Consider the following 20386-nt stretch of genomic DNA (forward strand, 5'->3'; position numbering starts at 1 on the left):
TCTTTCTTTTTACTGGCGCTGATATGACCTTAATGTGTTGCAAGCGCCGTATAACCCTTAAAAACAAAAACATATGTGTTTATTTGTTTCTATATATATATATATATATATATAATATTGTGTGTGTGTGTGTGTGTGTGTGTGTGTGTGCATTTATTTAATTATTGATTGGTTGATTTATTTGTTTATTTATTCATTCATTTAAAAAATTATTTTTGGGTAGGATTTTCGATAAATCCTGAGAGTATTTTTATAATCCCCGATTTTATTACTTGACAATGTAGTGATGTATATGCAAATAATAGTACATGACTAATCTTCGAGTCTGTACATGCTGTGTATGGCAAATTTGTATTGCATTTCTCTCCCAAAATAATATTCATTTTTTAAAAAGTCCCATTAACACAAACAACAACTACAAAAAAAAAAAAAAAAACCCACAAAAATGTTCGTGCTATATCGCCCCGTGAAAATCAAGTTCATATGCTTAAATTTTTCATGTTTAAAGAGTTGTTTGCATTGTGGATTGACAGGTCTGTTGGAATGTATTTACGTACTTAACCGACGTATGTCAGAAGTTGTAGATTTGTTACGTTATTATGAACTGTTGCATTGTAAATTTTTATAATCGGTTTGGGACAAAGGAAGAGAGAGAGAGAGAGAGTGAGAGTGTGTGTGTGTGTGTGTGTGTGTGTGTGTGTGTGTTTTGTGTGTGTGTGTGTGAGAGAGAGAGAGAGAGAGAGAGTATGTGGTGTGATTGTGTGTGTGTGTGTGTGTTTGCGTTATTTCTAATGGGTGTGATGATGATGTGGTTTTGTTTTTTGTTGTTTCTTGTTCTTTTTGTTTGTTTTTGTTGTTGCTTGTTTGTTTTTGAGTCTTTTTTTGTTTTTTGTTTTGTTTATTTCTTTTATTAGCATTCCATTGATCTCTGGCACATGACGAGTGCGATAAAACAGACCTTTTATGTCGTTTCATCTTTGACTCTTTGTTCTTTGTGTTTATATCTGAACCCCAAAATGTATTGCCGAGGAGAGGATAAGAGACTGGAAATCAGTTGTGGCCAACACGTCTTATCAATATTCTATTCTTCTCTTCTTACTTCTCATATGTTTTTGTTTTTTCTTTTTCGTTAGATTCAGCATCATCATTTTCGAAGTACATTTTTGGTTTGATAATAATTACTGAAAATCTTATCTAAGTGCTCCTCTCTCCTCTCATCTTTATTATTTATTTTCCTCCTCCCCTCCCTCTCCTCCTATCGGTATCTATTCTATCCATGCGCATATCAGTTAATCTATCAATCAATCAATCAACCTATCTATCTATCTATCTATCTATCTATCTATCTATCTATCTATTTATCTATCTACCCATCCATCCATCTATCTATCTATCTATCTATCTATTATTTAAAATATTTACCACAATGTTTGGGGCAGTCTACATCGATGTTTCAGGCTTAATTTGCCATCTTCAGGACTGAGTTGTTTTGTTGACTGTTGTTGTTTCTTGAAGTGGTTCCGGTTTGAAACCGGAACCACTTCAAGAAACAACAACAGTCAACAAAACAACTCAGTCCTGAAGATGGCAAATTAAGCCTGAAACATCGATGTAGACTGCCCCAAACATTGTGGTAAATATTTTAAATAATAATTCGCTCCATTACTACATGTCGAGCACTTTTCGTACCATATTTGTATCAAACACGATTCAATATCTATCTATCTATCTATCTATCTATCTATCTATCTATCTATCTATCACTCTCCTCTCTCCTTCTCCTTCTTTGTATGTGTGTGTGTGTGTGTGTGTATGTGTGTGTGTGTGAATGTGTGTATGTGTGTTTCTTATGCTTACCATCGTTTCTAGTATTAGCTGAATGTCTGTTTACATCCCGGCCTTATTACAATAGCATAAATCCCCATCAGAGCAGTGGGGTGTCCACGACCTTCAATAATTCACGACTCCTTGCTCAGGCTACATAGGACGGATAGAGTTATCTAACTTGTTTTTTTAAAGTACTGGGGGTCACAGAGTAGGAAGCGATAAGGTTCATAGATTTTACTAGGGAGAAAGAGAGATATACATGGGGTGCAATTTATATTACGAAATAAACTTATAGCAAACTTGCCATATGGTATAACATCGCTTATTTCAATATTGAAGTCGTTATGTCAAAAAGACGTACATTCTAGGAGAAATTTAATCAAACATCAAAATGTATCATGTATATTTTTTTTTTTAAGTAGTCCTTCAGCGTTGATGTCCAGGGACAATAACAGTTGCTTTGTATCCTTTTAATATGACGCTAGTCTATCGTAAAGTACTTTCCGCTAGAACTTACAAATTAAGTTACCCATTTATTGCTGGGTGGACAGGAGGGGTCAAGAAAAATAATCTCGGCTGCACTTGGTCCCTTTGCGTATGAAGCGAATGCTCTTCCAACCGTGCTTTGCGTATAGAAAAAATAAAGTGTGACATATCGTCCCCATCTGACTGGAAATATGTCGGGATTTATCCGAGAACTTGAAATCAAAGTGACCTAAAATATGAATTTTTAAAAAAATGTTCTTATGAAAACTATATCCCAAAAAAAAAAAAAAATAAAATTGAACCTTATATTTTTGGCCATAAATTCAATTTTCATGATTTATACCTCCCTGACAATAATGCCATTTTGATGCCATGGATCGCAATCGCGTTAACTAGCATTTGTTATTCTGCCAAACACTTTACAAAACACCTCTTCTCATTTTGGCCTGAAAACTTTTCTTATATGACCTAGTGGTGTGACACTCGCCTTCGGACCGAAAGCTCCAAGGTTCAAGTTCCACTCTGAGCGGCGCCTAGTTGAGTTCTTGGAAACGGCTCTTTACTCACATTCTGTCACCATGCTCGGGTGTAAAATGAGTACCTGGCTGTTAACAGCATTATCTCTGTCCGAAAATAAAATGTCATGTCATGTCTCCTACATTGTAATCAGTGTTGCTGTTGGTGCTTTGAGCACATTTTGTCGATGCTTCCCTTTATAAATGCTCTAGTTTTAACATAATATCGATAGATCAAAATGACTTCAAATGTATCAATCAACAAGTCGAGACTTTCTCTTGTTTTAAGATTTCTTGACAAGTCTGGAGTCATTCACTCTTAAGATACACGAAGAAAACCAAACGTCTTCAACGTAATCACATTTTGTTAAAAATGTGTGTTGGCAACAGTATTGTTACGTGATTATTTTATGTTTGCAAATTTAAGATTTAATAGATTCATGGTTGTAATAACAGTTGTTTTTTTTTTTTTTTTTTTTTTTTGTTTTTGTTTTGTTTGTTTTTAATAGCGCCAGTTGGGAGCCCGCGGTGTTTGCGTGGAAATAAAGCCTATTGCGAACAAGCACTCATTTATTTTGATTACTAACCTAATGTATTGTGGAAATTTATATGTGGAAAATTAGCATATAGATATATCGAGAGACGAATCTTTTGAGCCATCAACGATCACTATCGGCCTTTGTAAAGCCTGTTGGTGCGCGTAAGTGAATTAAGGGCAGATCATTCATTATTCCCAGCAGATTTTCTAAATAATCATTTGAGTCAACGGGTGATAGAATTACACTCAAAATTAATTTTTTTTTTTTTAATGTTGCAAATTATTCGTATATCAATCTATATCAATGTGTAACCAAATGACAAATTGCCACTTTTTTTAGGACAATAAAGATTTATTATTATTATTATTATTATTATATTATTATTATTATTATTATTATTATTATTATTATTATTATTATTATGTTATTGTTATTGTTGTTGTTGTTGTTGTTGTTGCTGTTGTTATAATAAAAATAAGTTATATAACTTTCAGATTTCCCAGTAACTCTGTGCATGTTGGCAAAACACAGCTGTGCGGAACAATTTTAACCCCCAATCCTATTTTTCTTAAAGAGTAGAGGGCATAATATAATATTTAAATTGTCAAAGGAGAACTGTGACCTCATGCCTTCTGCAAACTACAAACTCGATAAAGATTACATTAGTAATAAGCCGTGAATAAATGGAAGTGTTGTATACATTGGGGGAAAAAAGGGGGGGGGGGGTATTCAAGAACAGAAAATGTATGTCATGTTGCAGTGTCAGACTTATTGAATGTATACTACACAATAAAAGAAAAAGAAACGATATCTTGTAATTAAAAAAAAAGCAACAAAACAACAACCAAGAAAGACAAAACAATACAATACCAAACACACACACAGACACACACACACATACACATACACACACACACACACACACACACACACACACACACACACACCCAGCAACTTTCTTCAACAAGGGATTCTGGTCACACATATAATGAGTGCTGTCATCATTTTTTAATACAAAAATAAAATAATCTTTCACAAGTGCTTATTCTCGATACACACCCAACAACTTTCTTCAACAAGGGATTCTGGTCACACATATAATGAGTGCTGTCATCATTTTTTAATACAAAAATAAAATAATCTTTCACAAGTGCTTATTCTCGATAAATTAATGGTAGAGCCCCCTTTCAGCAGCAGAGAATCTTGTCGTGCAGTCGCGCTTTTTCTTTGACTTAACAGTCGTCTTCATCCCCCCCCCCCTCCTCCCACCCCCATCCGTATACCCAGCAATGATTGCTAGATTTGGCGGAAAGCACTTTGAAATAGACTTGTACCCTTTCCAGAGGATATTAAGCAAAATTATTATTGTTTATTTAACGTTCTAGAAACTGGGGAAAACTTTTGGTCTAGAGGGCCTTATTGCTGCTCTGAAGGAAGTACTATTAACTACAGCAGCGGGCAGCGTGGCTCAGGGGTATGGTCTTTGCTTCGTACCCAAAAGGTACCGAGTTCGACTACCTGCCTCGTTGTGTGGCCTTGAGCAAGTCAACTCGCCCTAGTTCACTTTGCGGCGCTGCACTACGGCTGACGCCTGGGTTATTCCAGTCTTCCCTTGGAATAGATCCTAAAGACAAATTTCCCCTTGGGGATTAATAAAGGGAATTTATTTTATTATTTATTACTTGTTCCCCTAGTTTATTTTTTTATATTTTTATTCTTCTCTTTTTTTTTCTGGGACATCTATTCTCTAATCCAAATCTAAGGCCTTATAATATGTTGGTTTTTGATTGTAATAATACTAATTATGAATCAGATAATAATAATAGAGCTGAGAAAGGTCTCATGTTTGTGGATTGCCCGCAGGCATGTAAGTAACGCAGATAGTGGTACGTGTTCTTTATATGGAAATGCCTACATCAGTGTACCTACCTCTCCCCCTCCCCCTCCCACCCCGAACCCCAACCACCACCTCCCCATCACTTCCTTATTCACCACCATTCGTGTATCACGGGCAAAATTCTGTCTTACGCTGCTGACACATCGCGTTTGTTCGTTTATATGTTTGTTTATTTGTTTCATTTTGACCAGAATCCATTTGTGACCTACCGCGTCTATTAATATGGTATTAATGTCGGAATGAAATTGAAGTAATTTTGAGTTTAAAGTAAAAATGATTTTTTTTTAGGAAATTAAATTGTTTATCTTTATAAACTTTTAATTTTATTATTTACTTATTTATTTAATTGCTGTTGTTTTTTTTTCTTTCAAATATAAGAAACACAATGTACACATATTTTAACTCATCTCTGATAAGTTAAGTTCAGATTTGAAGTTGAAGCATCATGTCTACTCCGGCACTATAACGTTTGGTGACGATTGATCCCATTAGTAACAACATTAATTAGTCGGTTATAAGGAAAAGTGGGTTATCGCGCGTTATAAAAGAGCTTTGACAAAGTTCCTTGGCACCATTTTGAAAATTATATTTGAGATCGTTTATTTCATTACACAATTCATATTTAAACTTAATGAAACTTGGCATTATTTGCGAAACAAAACTTGGCTTGGACATTAAAAAAAAAAGAAAAGAAATATGAGAAAGTGAACATATTGTGTATTATGAACAATTATGATTTAACCCATTTGTTTTTAACCCGTCCCCTAAGTGGCTTAACCAGAAACTCAATACAAGACTTCGTTCTTCAAGTAGTCAAAAAGTCTTGAAATAAATCTCAGTAATGACATTTGGTGACCAAGATGGGTGTCATTATGGTTTAATATATATTTTATCATGCCAAAAAGTAAGAGCATACTCATTACATACAAGCTGCATGTTTCGTCCCAGTGTTGCTGTTGGCCTCTCTCTCTATAAGACCCTCTCCGGTGGATATTGCGCAATATAACAGCTTGCATAAAAAAAAAAAAAAAAAATAAAATATATATATATATATATATATATATTATATATATATATATATATATATATATATATGTGTGTGGTTTAACTGTATTTTTATAGGTAGAACAGGACAGATGGCTGATTACCCCCCCCCCCCTCTCTCTCTCTCTCTCTCTCTCTCTCTGACAAACGTCACGTCGAACCTAATGCGCCGTTCAACCAAGTCACTACCCACATCCCCCTTCCCCATCTCAAATCAAAGGAATGTTTCTGACTAATTGAATTACTCGACTCCTATAATGACATGCGACCTGTATTCCCTGTCCATGACTTATATCGTGCCCTCCTCAGTCTCATAATAGTATAGTACAGATACAAAAACAACGACAACAACAACAACTACTACTACTACAACAACAATACTACTACTACTTCTGCTGCTGCTGTAGCTACTTTTACTACTACTACTACTACTACTACTACTACTACTACTACTACTACTACTACTACTACTACTACTACTACTACTACTACTACTACTACTACCACTACTACCGCCGCCAAATGATACCACCATCACTCACCATCATCGACAAACTCCAACACTTCCGACCACCACCGACATCACAACCATCAACGTCATCATCATCATCATCATCATCATCATCATCATCATTATCAGAACAACAATGTGAGAAATGCAAAGAGGAACGAAAAGGTCACTATAATCACCAACACAGCATCATACCGTGAACACAAACACATCAGACACGTTATGTATATTCAATGGCCTAAACACCTGAACTAACTACCTGCTTCCATACATCCTTTGTCTCGTCAAAAAACACAACTTCTATAACACCAATGCCCAAGTCATGCAAAGATAGATGGTCAATGACGCGATGAATGCAGACCTGCCTACAACAACAAAAGTTGAGCTTTTATATAGCTCAATATCCACTAAACGTGCTCAAAGCGCTGGCCAACAGCAACATTTAACATGTAGGACGGGAGATGACGCCTGTTTGGCGATATTACAATTTTTTCGGACGGAGACGACGCTGTTAACAGCCAGGTACTCATTTTACACCTGAGTACGGTGGGAAAATGTGAGTAAAGAGCCATCTCCAAGGACTCAACTATGCGCCGTGCGAGGCTCGAACCCAGGACCTTACGATCCGAAAGCGAGTGTCATACCACCAGACCACATGTCCGGACAACAACGAAAACTTAGTAAAATTACGAAATTTGGTTCCAATTTCAGAACGTCATGAGGATCTCAAAGTCATTAAAACTTATTCAAAACGAAAGTTGATGCCGGTCTACATAATTTAAAGGATTTTGAACTGTTATTTATTCCTTGAAAATATCAAATTAAGAAATTAAGGAGCGGGCACCGGTGTAAGATAAAGAACTGAACAAGTGTGTATGAAAGGTGCCAGACAAAGCAAGAAATAAAAATACAAGAAAAAAAAACAAAACCTCGAGGTCGACTGATTTTTTGGGTTGTTTTATTCTTTCTTGTATTTTTTTCTTGCTTTGCCTGGCACCTCTCATACACACTTGTTCAGTTCTTTATTTATTCCTTGTGAAAGTAAATTGTTGCTCCATAACCATAGCGACTACAACTTTTATCTCCTGAACAATTCGAATTTTTAAATTTTCAAATTTTCAAGTAGGCAGATAAGTGAATGACAATGGATCCCCGATCTGAAAAACACATAAAATCAAAACAAATAAATCGCCTAGGTACTTTAACATTGACTTGATTCGAGTCAGATAACAACGAGTACTAATGTCAAAAGGTAAAAGCGCACTTCTCTCTCTCTCTCTTTCTCTCTCTCTCTCTCTCTCTCTCTCTCTCTCTCTCTCTCTCTCTCTCTCTCTCTCTCTCTCTCTTTCTCTCTCCCGTTATTTCTCTCTCTTTCTCTACTGCATTTGTCAAACTGGAGCCTGTAACTCGTTTTTTTATGAATGTATTATTTTCACACCATGAAAGGCAAGATTTTAAAATAATGTTGGGGCGATTAAAGAAAAGAAAGCAATAAAATGTGCACTGCTTAAAATTGCCTCCTCCCCCCCCCCCCCCCCCCCATATCAAATAAATTGAAAATTGAAAACAATTAAAACATTGAATTTAGAATAAACTTGATAAAGAAAAGTCAGGTCTTATATTCATAGTCAAAATAATCAAAAATAGAGTTTTTAATTTTTTAATTTAATTTTTGAAGTTAAAGATTTAAAACTCGCTTTCTCAAATGCATTGATTTTAACTCAGATAATATTCCATGAATAATGTGTAAAATTCTCTGTTAAATATAAGGATCACCCGGACATAATACCGTTTTGAGACGATCAGTCACAAATGCGTATAAGTATTTGTATTGATGTGACTTGCGAAAAGTAATAAATAGTAATTAATTGTTGAGCAATGACAGGTATTGTGCAATAATATGCACGCTACTCGCATTACTTTTGTTATAACGGGGAAGATGATCAAGGCACGTAGATAGAAAGATAGATGGATGGATAGATAGATATATAGATAGATAGATAGATAGATAGATAGATAGATAGATAGATAGATAGATAGATAGATAGATAGATCAGATAGAAGACAGACAGACAGACAGATATATATATATATATATATATATATATATATATATATATATATATATATATAGAGAGAGAGAGAGAGAGAGAGAGAGAGAGAGAGAGAGAGAGGGGGGGGGGGGGGGGTCGCACGGTCGTCCTCGGGTCGGGGAATTATAAAGTCGGGTCACAGTGTTATTATTATGACAAAATTAGTAACGTTGTGGCTCGGGTCATCTTGGAGATCATATTATATTATCAGCAAAACGATGCAATTAGAGGGCATGTGGCATCTCAATTTGTCAGGTAATTACCGGTGTAATGCTTGGATAACAGCATTAAGTTGTTAACTTGGTAGTATTGTCTGTGTGTGCGAATTTACCAGCCCTCACACAGAGGCAGCTTGCATTGTACTGCCGGACGTACTTCCTCAAAACACTTTTTTTGTCATATGGACAGAAAACGATGTGTACACATTTGCAGATCTGATAACCGAACGCAATTATGGGTTGTTGTAACAATAATAGTAATAGTAATAATAATAATAATAATAATAAGAAGAATAATGTAATTTATTTATATATAGAGCCTGTCCCATATAATGTAGCTCTAGGCGTACAATATAAATGGCATGCATTATATATCATTAATAAAAAAATTATTATGTCGTATTATCAACAAAATACGGAATTGTTTTTAAGAATGTAAATTAGGGTAAATTATAATATATGTTCTATGAACTGACACTACAAAAATAATGTTATTAAACCTGTGGTATATTATGAAGATTGCTTATCCACTCTTTTTTCAACATTAATTTTTAAAAATAAATAGATAATAAATAAATGCTCAATTTATTGTTGTTTTGTTTTGTTTTTTTTCTACATACCATCTAAAAATAACAAAGAGAGATGACAATATTTGGGAGTATTTCCATTACAACAATGAGCCCATTACAATTTGGGTTATCAGACCTGCAAATACATAGACGTCGGCAGAAAACTTTTACTTCAAATATAGATAGTATGCGCTTGGCTAAGAAGCTCATAACATTGCCATCCGGAAGTACAACGGACCAACACACAAAACTGTGTGTATCCATGAACGTTTATAGTCGGGTTAATACAGTTCAGTGAGCATTACTCATAAACGCGGATGGCAAAAAACAATAACAAAGACCTGAGTGACGTCATCTTCGAACTATCTATAGATCGATTATAAATAATGCTCCCGTCTTCGAATCCAGTCCCTGGCATGGAAGGGATTGATACTGATACAAGTGATGATTAAAATTTTAAAAATCTTTTGATGTTATCATGTACCATTTACCCGAGGTGGTCGTTTAAGAATATTTACGAACGGTTTGAATCCATCAGTGAGTTGAGTAAGAATTCCGTTGATCAAAGAACAATACAAACTTGGAATGGACTGAGATTCGAAACAAAAAAAATCCATCAACTTAAAAGAGTTTTAAGAATGCAGTTGATTGGGAGATATATAATATTAAGCACTCCTTTAATGAATGACCGTTTTTTCATCCGTGATTGTCCATATTATTGCCCAACTACGTTCTAATATAATATTTTTATGTTTAAAGGGCGAGACAAAGTCATTTGACCCACGAGGCCATGTGATATGATTTGATATAAGTAAGATTTTTCTGTCCAGAATAAAATAAATGTGTTTTGTCAGGAGTGGTGAAATGGTGCTTGTTGTCTCTTTGGGTCGGATAAGCTTGTCCTTGCATGTCATATGCATACCTGCCTACCCTTCCGCTGTTGGCGGAATCATTCCTATTTTCACTGTTCCTTTTTGTACTATTCCGCTATTGTCTCTAAAATTCCGATTTACAAAAATGATGATAATGGTAAGAATAAAAAAAGAGCAAAATGGAAAGGGAGGGGGGGGGGGGGGGGGGTAAAAGAGGTGAAATTCCTATTTTTTATCTCAAATTCCTATTTTCAGGCGTCCTGATTCCACTTTTGGAATGTGAAGGTTGGCAGGTCTGCATATATCCGTGCAATTGTTATCTGACCATGGACATGGAGGCATAGAGCCCGATTTTATTCATTGTTCTCAATTGATTATTTATTATTTTTTCTTCCCTTTTTACGAACTTGAGTCCATTTCTCAATATCGGTGGTGGTCGTCACTTATGCTTCCTTGCCTCCTACTTCTAACCTAGACCCAGTCACCCCCGCCAATCATTGCTGGGTTGTCAGGAGGGAAAAAAAAAAAAAAAAAAGAAAGAAAGAAAAAAAAATCTATGCAAATTTTAATTAAATCCATTTGATTATACGTCAAATGCTCTCCTAACAATTGAGCTTATCTGGACCATAAATTTGAAATAAATAAACAGTTATATAACAAACATAATCTGACACGCCTATGATAATGTGTATTAATTTGTGACCCATTACCTCAAAACGGTATTATGTTGGGTTGAACTAGAAAGGAAATTGAATTTAACCAGTTAACTGTCATACTCTGGAAAAAAAACAAACTTGGCCAGAAAACTCGTCCCTCAAATGTTGATCGTTTCAAATGAACCCCATCTTGAAAACTCTAACCTGGGACTTTGACATCTGATTAACTTGGACATAATACCAGATTGAGTGCACAACATTTTTGTGAAAACAGTAAAATGCTGACAGCCCCAATGTTAATTTACCCTTAATTTTTTCAGGGAGCAATCTCCGTGTTCGTCGTGGGAGTGACCCTGGTCTCAACATTCTAGATTCTCTAGTGAAGGAAGCATCTACTGTCAAACCAACTGTCCCTACAAGACCCTCAATCACGCGCAGGGAGAGTGTCAGGGTATGGCTTGAAACACGATACAAACTTCTCTCCTCCCCTCCTCCCTTTAACTTTAATACCGATTTTTGGTTGTTTTACACCAGAAAATTAACTTGAAGTCAACAGGTGAAGAAATCGCTTAATTTGGTTGTTGTTTTTTGACAAAAAAATAAATTAAAAATTAAATTTGTGCTTATTACAATTCAGTTTTCATAGCTTAGAAATGAAAACTTTGGCTTTTTAAGATATAGGAATGATTTCTATTTTTTAGAAATCTTCTTGTCTGTGTGTTTTTAGTGTACTATATGTGAAGAAATCCTTATGTAATTTTCTCTTTATTTTGTTTTCAAACGTATGGGGAGCAGGAAAATCATGCACATCCCATTGGAACAACTTTTGAATTAGGCTGTCCCAATACTCAATGGTTGATTTTGAATTCTCTTTTCAAATTAAGATTCTGATCGAGCTTGTAGACATTAGCTCACAGTTTGCTACTCTGTAGATTTTCAATTACAAATCTGTTTTTAACATCACATTAACTCTCTCGTGTTTATGTGAATGGAAGATCGAACAAATTTGTTCGATTTTCAATCATGATGAACCCGAGAGATTCAACTCACTCAACCCTAACGCTCTACCTCCTTGCTGTCCCCTCTTTCTAGAGATTTTTAGTACTGTTCAAAGTTTGAAGACAAAAAATGTAAAGTTGCTCAATCCAAAAGGAAATTGAAATATAAATAGCTTTTTTCAATACCACGTTAAGATTAAAATTAGTAGATTTAACTTTGATATGACTATAATGTCTAATAAAAATGTAAATAATGATGGGGTAAAAGTAACCAGAGCCAAAAACCGAGATATGGTGTTAGGGTTGAGTGAGTTGAATATTAGATGGTGAAATTTTGTTCTTTATAGCTTATTTTCGCCTGTTGTTCCTACCTTCCCTGACTAAAATAACGACTTTGAAATTAGACATACAAAGCAATATTTTTCTGGAAGAATTGTGGAAAACAATTTTTAAAAATTATCTTAATTTTAGTTTCCAGACAGATGTGCTCAGTTTACCTGCTCTAGCTTAGCACAAAAATGATCTCATTTGTGAGAAAGATTGAAATCTACACAATGTTGTTATGTTTTTTGTTGTTTGTTTTTTTTTAATTTTGAAGGAGAGTGACGACCCTAAATCAGAGTCTTCTGAAGACGAGAAACGTTTGAAAATGGCAGCGTATGGATCCCTGGACAGGAAGCGGTTCAGCCATAAGTTTACACGAGACAATGTTCGGGCATCGTTGAGTAACCGACCAGAAATGGCCAGATGGATAGAGGCGCAGGGTAGAAGGATGGAAGGAGCTGCCTTGGTAAGTCTGCAATCTACACTTGCTAAGTGCTATGAAGAATTTGTTTTGCGTCACTTTAACTGTGTCCATCTCCGTCTATTGTCAGCTTCACTGTATCTGTGACTTACTGCTTTAAAATGCTTTAATGTTTGGATGACTGAGATGTTAAAAATTAAATTTATAGTCATAGGTGTGAGTTAAACTTATATGTTTTATTGAGAACATTAGATATTGTTTCTTAAAGTAACAAAAGGTGAAATTTCAAATTTTGAGTGGAATAGTAGAAATTCACTTATAAGCATCTGATACATCCCAAAATAATACCGGTTGAGGTGGTGGGTCACATGTTCACAGCTGAGCGGATCCTTATTTTATTGTTATGTTGTTGTCTTACAGATTTTATCCATGCAATATTAAGCTTTTTTTCTCTGTAAACGTTTTTTTTTTCCAATCTTAATCATACTCAAATTCTTGTTCTGTTTTAGAAAAAAGCAGAAGCGACCGAAGACACTGACCAAAAGGACAGCCCAGACTCCATACAAGATGAAAGGTACATTGGAATCTATCAAAGTTTTCTCTCAATATCAATATTATTAATAGTCACCTTACTGATAAGTGGAGACATACTTTTCATTCTGACCAACTAATATGACCTCAGTGCTGGAAAAAAAAAATAATCAAGACAATTGTGTCCCACCTCTCTGGACGTATACATTTGAGGAAGTGTTTGTGTGTGTATGTGTGTGTTTGAGAGAATGGTGCTTCATTTGAGGAAGTGTTTGTGTGTGTGTGTGTGTGTTTGAGGGAATGGTGCTCCATTTGAGGAAGTGTTTGTGTGTGTATGTGTGTGTTTGAGAGAATGGTGCTTCATTTGAGGAAGTGTTTGTGTGTGTGTGTGTGTGTTTGAGAGAATGGTGCTCCATTTGAGGAAGTGTTTGTGTGTGTGTGTGTGTTTGAGGGAATGGTGCTCCATTTGAGGAAGTGTTTGTGTGTGTGTGTGTGTTTGAGAGAATGGTGCTCCATTTGAGGAAGTGTTTGTGTGTGTGTGTGTGTGTTTGAGAGAATGGTGCTCCATTTGAGGAAGTGTTTTTGTGTGTGTGTGTGTGTGTTTGAAAAAAATATGGTGCTCCATTTGAGGAAGTGTGTGTGTGTGTGTGTGTGTGTGTGTGTGTGTGAGAGAGAGAGAGAGAGAGAGAGAGAGAGAGAGAGAGAGAGAGAGAGAGAGAGAGAGAGAGAGAGAGAGAGAGTTAAAAGCAAATGTTATTTGTTTAGCTGAATCAGTGTATTTATAATATTAAAAAACGGGCACATAATGGTACAATTAACTTGATTTTGACAAGTGATTTTGAATGGTAAAAGTAATTTTAAAAAATATGATAGTCATAACTTATACAAAAATAGCTGTTGCAGAAAAGTTTGATTTTTTTTTTTTCCCTTCTGTGTATATGTGTTTTATTTTATTCATGTATTTGTTTATTCTCTTGATTTCAGTCGCAGTTTTGTTACAATCCAAAATGATGGCGGCCCTTTAGGAATTCATGCAGTTCCAGCCTACGACAACGACGGCAAGGCTATGGGTCTTCTTATACAGAGTGTGGAACCAGGCAGACCTGTAGATAGAGATGGTCGGATATTTCCCAATGATATTGTGGTGGAGATTAATGGATCAAACCTTTATGATGTGCCTTTTCTCAGGTAATTGCATCCTTTCCTCGTCATCACTTATTTCTCTTCAGACCTCTGTGATGTGTCTTTTTTCAGGTGACTCCTGCTTCTTCTCGTCATGACTTACTTCTCTTCAGACCTCTCTGATGTGTCTTTTTTCAGGTGACTGCAGTCTCTACTCATCATCACATATTTTTCTTAAGACCTTTTGTGATGTGAACTTTACTTGGTGCTGTCTGTCCTTGTTATCACTTATTCCTCTTCGGTTCTCTATGATGTGCCTTTTCTCAGGTAACTGCTGTCTGTCATTGTCTTGACTTATTCCTCTGATTATCCTGTGGAGCACAGGGCTGCGACAGTAGTGCCAAGCTGTGTGGAGACTGAGTACCGGTAATAACGGTACTGACCTTGCCGGTAATTTCTAGAAACCGAGAAGCTGAGTACAACTCCTGAGCGAAATAGAGACAAAGAGGAGAAAAGGGGTTTCAGTGTCATTTCCAACACCCAGTCTCAATACTAGGACTGAGACCATGGGATGGGCCAGGAAGCTTTGATGACAGGTAGATAAGCTTGCACATAGGAAGTGGGAAGTGTTTCTTGAAACCTTTCGGTTGAAAGCCAAGTAATATCAGGAAGTCCCAGTACCATTATAAGTCCCAGTAAAGGTGATCCCAAACTTTCATTACTGGTATTTTCATTTCTCGGTATCGAGAAAGTTGGTGCTGCTTGGGCCTGTCCTACATATACACATAAGGATACAGTCCACCATCTTCTGTCCTTGGTCTGGATCGTTATCTCCTCCTAGGTCAGATTTGAATCTTAAAGTTCTCCCTGCGGGCTTCTTCTGTAGTTTTGTCTGGGGCTGCTCTTTTCCAGTCAAATTCCTGCTTTATGCTATTTCAGAGTCCTTTTTTAGTGTTTATTCAATCAATCTCCACTTTCTTCTTTTGACTCGGACCTCCTAAATTATAAGCCATACTTTTACAAACTGCCACCTTTGTCAATTTCATCTTTATATTTTGTCAATTTCATCTTTATTTTTTTTTTCAAATTGTAAATAAGTTTCTAATTATTTCTATGTGCTTAATTTAAGTGGTGTAGATCCAGTACTTTGGCATGTTAATCCACTTATTATCTGCAAACAAAGAAATATTGATGATAAATATTTAAATTTTAGAAAGTTATCCCACCCCCGATACTATCAGAAATTAATATAAGATTATTTTAAAATAAAATTTGCTTTTGATGTGCTAGTCTCATGCAATTTTATTAAAAAGTGTTTTTACCTCTCAATGAATGTTGTAGATTCATCTTTCAAAGTTAAACTCTATATATTTTTAATCTATAGAGCCCAAGATATGTTTCGTTCAGCAATGCAGTCCAGTGAAATCAATTTGACTATAGAAAAAGGCAGGACATCAACTCCATCCACCATCACCCCTACATCCCCCCATGATCCAGATACAGTCCCACCTAAATCTAATAATAAATCCAAACAACGCCAAGCCCCGCCTCCCCCGGTGATGCCAAAACCACGCAACCACATCCCCAACAAACCCTCCCCACTAACCCTACCTACCCAAACTATTGGCTCTGCCACAAACTCATTGCCCTTTCCCATCGACAGTAATAACATATCACCCGACCACAGAGTTAATGCAGAAGAGGAGAATGAAGATGCAGCATTATCATCTCTCTCCAGGCAGCAGCAGCAGCAACAACAGGACATATCCCAGTCTGCCAATCCCCACCATCCTTCACATCACCACCATCATCATCATTCTCAAAATTCCTCATCTAGCTCCTGCAGCTCCATCCCTCCATCCTCTTCCTCCTCTTCTAAGCAACAACAGCCTAATGGAACAACGATGACCACTTTTTCATCGGGTAATAATAGTGTCATTAAACCAGGGCCACCAATCCGTCCCCCTAAAAAGGCCCCAGCTCCTGCCATTCCTAGCCGAAGTCCCAAAACATCCCTCACCACTACCTCACACACCCCGGAGGCCCCTATCAACATAAATGCCTTGACTAATACTCGTCGAATTGGAAAGCGGATAACCATTCAACTGAAGAAGGGTCTTCTCGGATTAGGCTTTAGCGTGACATCCAGAGACAACCAGACAGATGGGGAGTGTCCGATCTACATCCGGAATATTCTTCCAAAAGGAGCTGCAATTCAAGACGGCCGTTTAAGGATAGGAGATAGATTATTGGAGGTATGGTTTATATTCACATATTTTAGGGATTCCCTTAATTGTCTGTGGAGAAAACTGGATACTGTATGATCTCTATTAATGGCAAGAATCCTTTTATTTGAAGCTCCAGTAATTCTCTTAGTAGGCCTTCCATTGATATTAAACCCATGGAGCCAGAGATCATTTCTGTGTCTATTGTTTTTTTTTACAGACAGTTGCAATTGATTGCTACCCTTTAATTAGAATGCTAGTCTATGCAAATTCTGTTTCTGTTAGACCCATCACCCACTTCCCCAATCACTATTGGTTTGAAAAAATCTTGGCTGTACCCAGGATTGATACCATGTGTGGTTTGGGCTCTATTGCTGAACCAATAGGACCCCCAGTTTTCTCTAAACCAATAATTTTATTTTCCTGGTACTTATACGATCCAAGTGTGCGTTGTGACCCCATTTAAAATTGTTCAAAGACAAGTAAGAACGCCAATTATTTGTTTATTTTTGGAAATGAACATTGAGTGCATGTGACTTTAATCGCGCAAGCAGCAATGTGGTTTTTCAAAACTTATATTAAAGCCCACAACCCTCCCCTTAACTTTGTGATGAACAGAGAATAATAACAATCTTGTTGCTTGGCGGGAATAGTTGTGTAACCTAAACACATGACATGTGTATTGCAGACTTCACTGTTATTTTTTAAATTTTCTCATAATCACTTGCCTCACTCTTAAATGTTTAGAGTTGGTCACCCTCTGTATGTTCATGATTCAACACCAATTCCCAAACATTGTAATGTGTCAATTCGTATATCTAAGGGTGAAAATAGTACATTTTGGGTTTTTCCACATTTTTTAAAACATTTTTTTTATAAGGATTTTGTGCCAAAAATCTACAGATCATTTTTTTTTTTGCTAGCTTCCTGTGGCAGGTCTATTTGTATGCTGCCATCTTTTTCTTCAAGAGAGATGGATGGATTAATGGGTTGATTTTTTTATTGGTGAAATATGATATTTTTCCCTTTTAAATCATCTCCCCATTGTATATATAGATATATATATATATATTGCCATTTTTGGGTCTTGTATCTACTTTGGATCTCTTTCAAACTTGTCCCGTTTTTCTTTGTTTCTCGATAGCGTGATTACAAAATTTTGACCATTCCATCATTTTCATTTCTACTGGGACTGAAATAACCAAAAAGTGCCACAAGTGCATGAAAGCCCCTAAAAACATAAAACAATAGTCATTTAGGGGACATACTTTCAAGTATACGTAAGATCAAATCAGGTGGGAAATAAATTTATATCACTCAAAATCTAATTTTTTAAACAGTTGAACTTCTAAAATATTTAAAAGGGACGCGAGGAAGGGCAGGGGGAGTCAGATTGCAATCAACAAAATTACTTAAGTTGTCCATAAAAATGCTCATGTTATGAGTCATGCTATCATTTTATTATGGTTTATTGCATCTTAGTATCAAATGATATGAGAAAAAACATTATAATAATAATAATTTATTTGTTTAGCACTTAACATTCCACTCTAATTCTGACATAGTGGCATTTCACAATACCAGTTAATATGCATGCACCATAATCACATGTAGTGAAAATTTAGTTGGTGACTCATATCCAATATATGCAGAAAGACACTTGAACTGTGAGCTGGAAATTGAATTAATAGACCATAGATATGAAACTTGGGGTTAATTTCTATTCCTAATGGTAGAATATTAATACAATCAATTTATTGCAACATATATTTTCGTAGACTGATTCATCCTGACATGATAACATTTTTAGACATGGAGACACATTTTGTAATTATCTCCAGCCTCTGAAAATATTTTATAGATAATACTATAACACCCATTTAGTAGCCTCCATTAGGAATAAATCAGTCAAGCTAAAAATGCATTAATGACCGCTTATGACGTAATTGTGTTATTGACTTAAACATTTTATATCAAAGGTTAAGGTACGCGCTCATTTGCTGAAATATTAATGACTGCTGATAAATTGAATAAATTGAAGCTTACATTCGATTTCACATTGTTATTTATTTCTTCGAGCTTCGAGCAGCAACATTTACATTATATTATGTGGAGAAGTGCAATATGTCTATATCCCTTGTATCTTCTGGCAATACTGAATAGTGGGCAAGGGGTGTTTATTTTGGCCCTTGTAGATACAAACACCATCGTAACTTGTATAAACAAAGACAAGCAATGTGTATTCCCTGACCAACCAATGTTGACATTATATTCGTTTGTAACACATTTGAGTGTGTTCCTCTTAGCGGGGACCTGTGCTTGTGTCTGGATGAGACTTTTAGTGATCTCAAACTAAGTACTTTGATAGAGTGCTTTTGGAATCTACACCTGTTTCTTATTTGAACCAATTCCCCTTTGTCTTCCCTTTTCTGGATGCTTTATTGTAATTCTAGAACTTTTTACTATCCCATTTTCTTCCTTTTTACTGGCGCTGATATGACCTTAATGTGTTGCAAGCGCCGTAAAACCCTTAAAAACAAAAACAAACAATATTCATTTTATTATTCTTGTTTTTCGTGCTTTAGGTAAACGGAGTGGAAATGACTGGTAAGAATCAGGCAGAGGCAGTGACGCTGTTACGTCTGTTGCCGGAAGGGAGTATGGTGGATTTGGTTGTATCCAGACAAGAAGAGGTGGATGAACGATTCAAGGTGCCCAGGCCTCTGGTGAGTTGTGCTGCGGTTTGTACAGTGTTTGTATTAAAGTTACAAAATCATCAAGTTTTCATTGTAAAATTGTATATTACATATTATTGGTATTCATCATGGACGTCAATAGTCATTCATTCATTCATTCATTCATTCATTCATTGATTCATTCATTCATTCATTCATTCATTCATTCATTCATTCATTCATTCATTCATTCATTCATTCATTCATTCATCCATCCATTTAATCATTCGTTCATTCATTCATTCATCCATTCATCCATTCAATCAATCATTCATACATATATTTATTCATGTATTCATTTACACATTGAGAAGATAAAAAATAAATCAAGTATTACTTTGACGTGAGTACATATTTACTTGAGTGTGAGGGAATCCAAAGAAGCCATGACATGAGGAGTCCTGCATGTTTTTGTGATTGCATGTGCATGATGATGAGTAAATGTGTGTGTTTTATTTAAAAAATTTCTGTCTGAGGTGACAAACCCGATCACATAAAGCCTTTTAAATGCTGTTAAACTTTAAATCTGTTATCTTTTGGCTGTCTTATAATCTACCTTTTATTTTATTATCCTGTTGTTGAAATATTCTTGAAGAATTGTAAGTGAAGTAAAGATGATAAAAGTATAGACATAAATCATGTAATAATGTCAAGGAAATTTTAAACCATTTTTTCCCTTAAGCGTATTAAAGAGAGGATCGCTGTTATGAATAATCACTCCTTTGGGCTTTGAAATAATATTCTTTATTTTTGATTTTTTGGTAAGCATTTATGCTCAAAGCATCTCCGAATGACATAGATGT

The 20386-nt window shown here is 35.7% G+C and overlaps 1 protein-coding gene across 2 annotated transcripts in view; it reads left to right on the forward strand.

Annotated features, from left to right (window-relative positions):
- LOC144966455 (partitioning defective 3 homolog) overlaps positions 1 to 20386 on the forward strand; it is a 71750-nt gene that overhangs the window by 23823 nt on the left and 27541 nt on the right. For both annotated transcript variants that reach the window (XM_078902999.1, XM_078903000.1), the window contains exons 5-10: positions 11548 to 11678; positions 12824 to 13015; positions 13480 to 13544; positions 14486 to 14689; positions 16008 to 16878; positions 19434 to 19574. In XM_078902999.1, the coding sequence (XP_078759125.1) occupies positions 11548 to 11678; positions 12824 to 13015; positions 13480 to 13544; positions 14486 to 14689; positions 16008 to 16878; positions 19434 to 19574 (1604 nt within the window). The remainder of the gene's footprint in view (positions 1 to 11547; positions 11679 to 12823; positions 13016 to 13479; positions 13545 to 14485; positions 14690 to 16007; positions 16879 to 19433; positions 19575 to 20386) is intronic.

This window comes from Berghia stephanieae, chromosome 2 (genome assembly GCF_034508935.2).
Source record: "Berghia stephanieae isolate SIO BIC M18660-M18661 chromosome 2, UCSD_Bste_1.3, whole genome shotgun sequence".
NCBI lineage: Eukaryota > Metazoa > Mollusca > Gastropoda > Nudibranchia > Aeolidiidae > Berghia > Berghia stephanieae.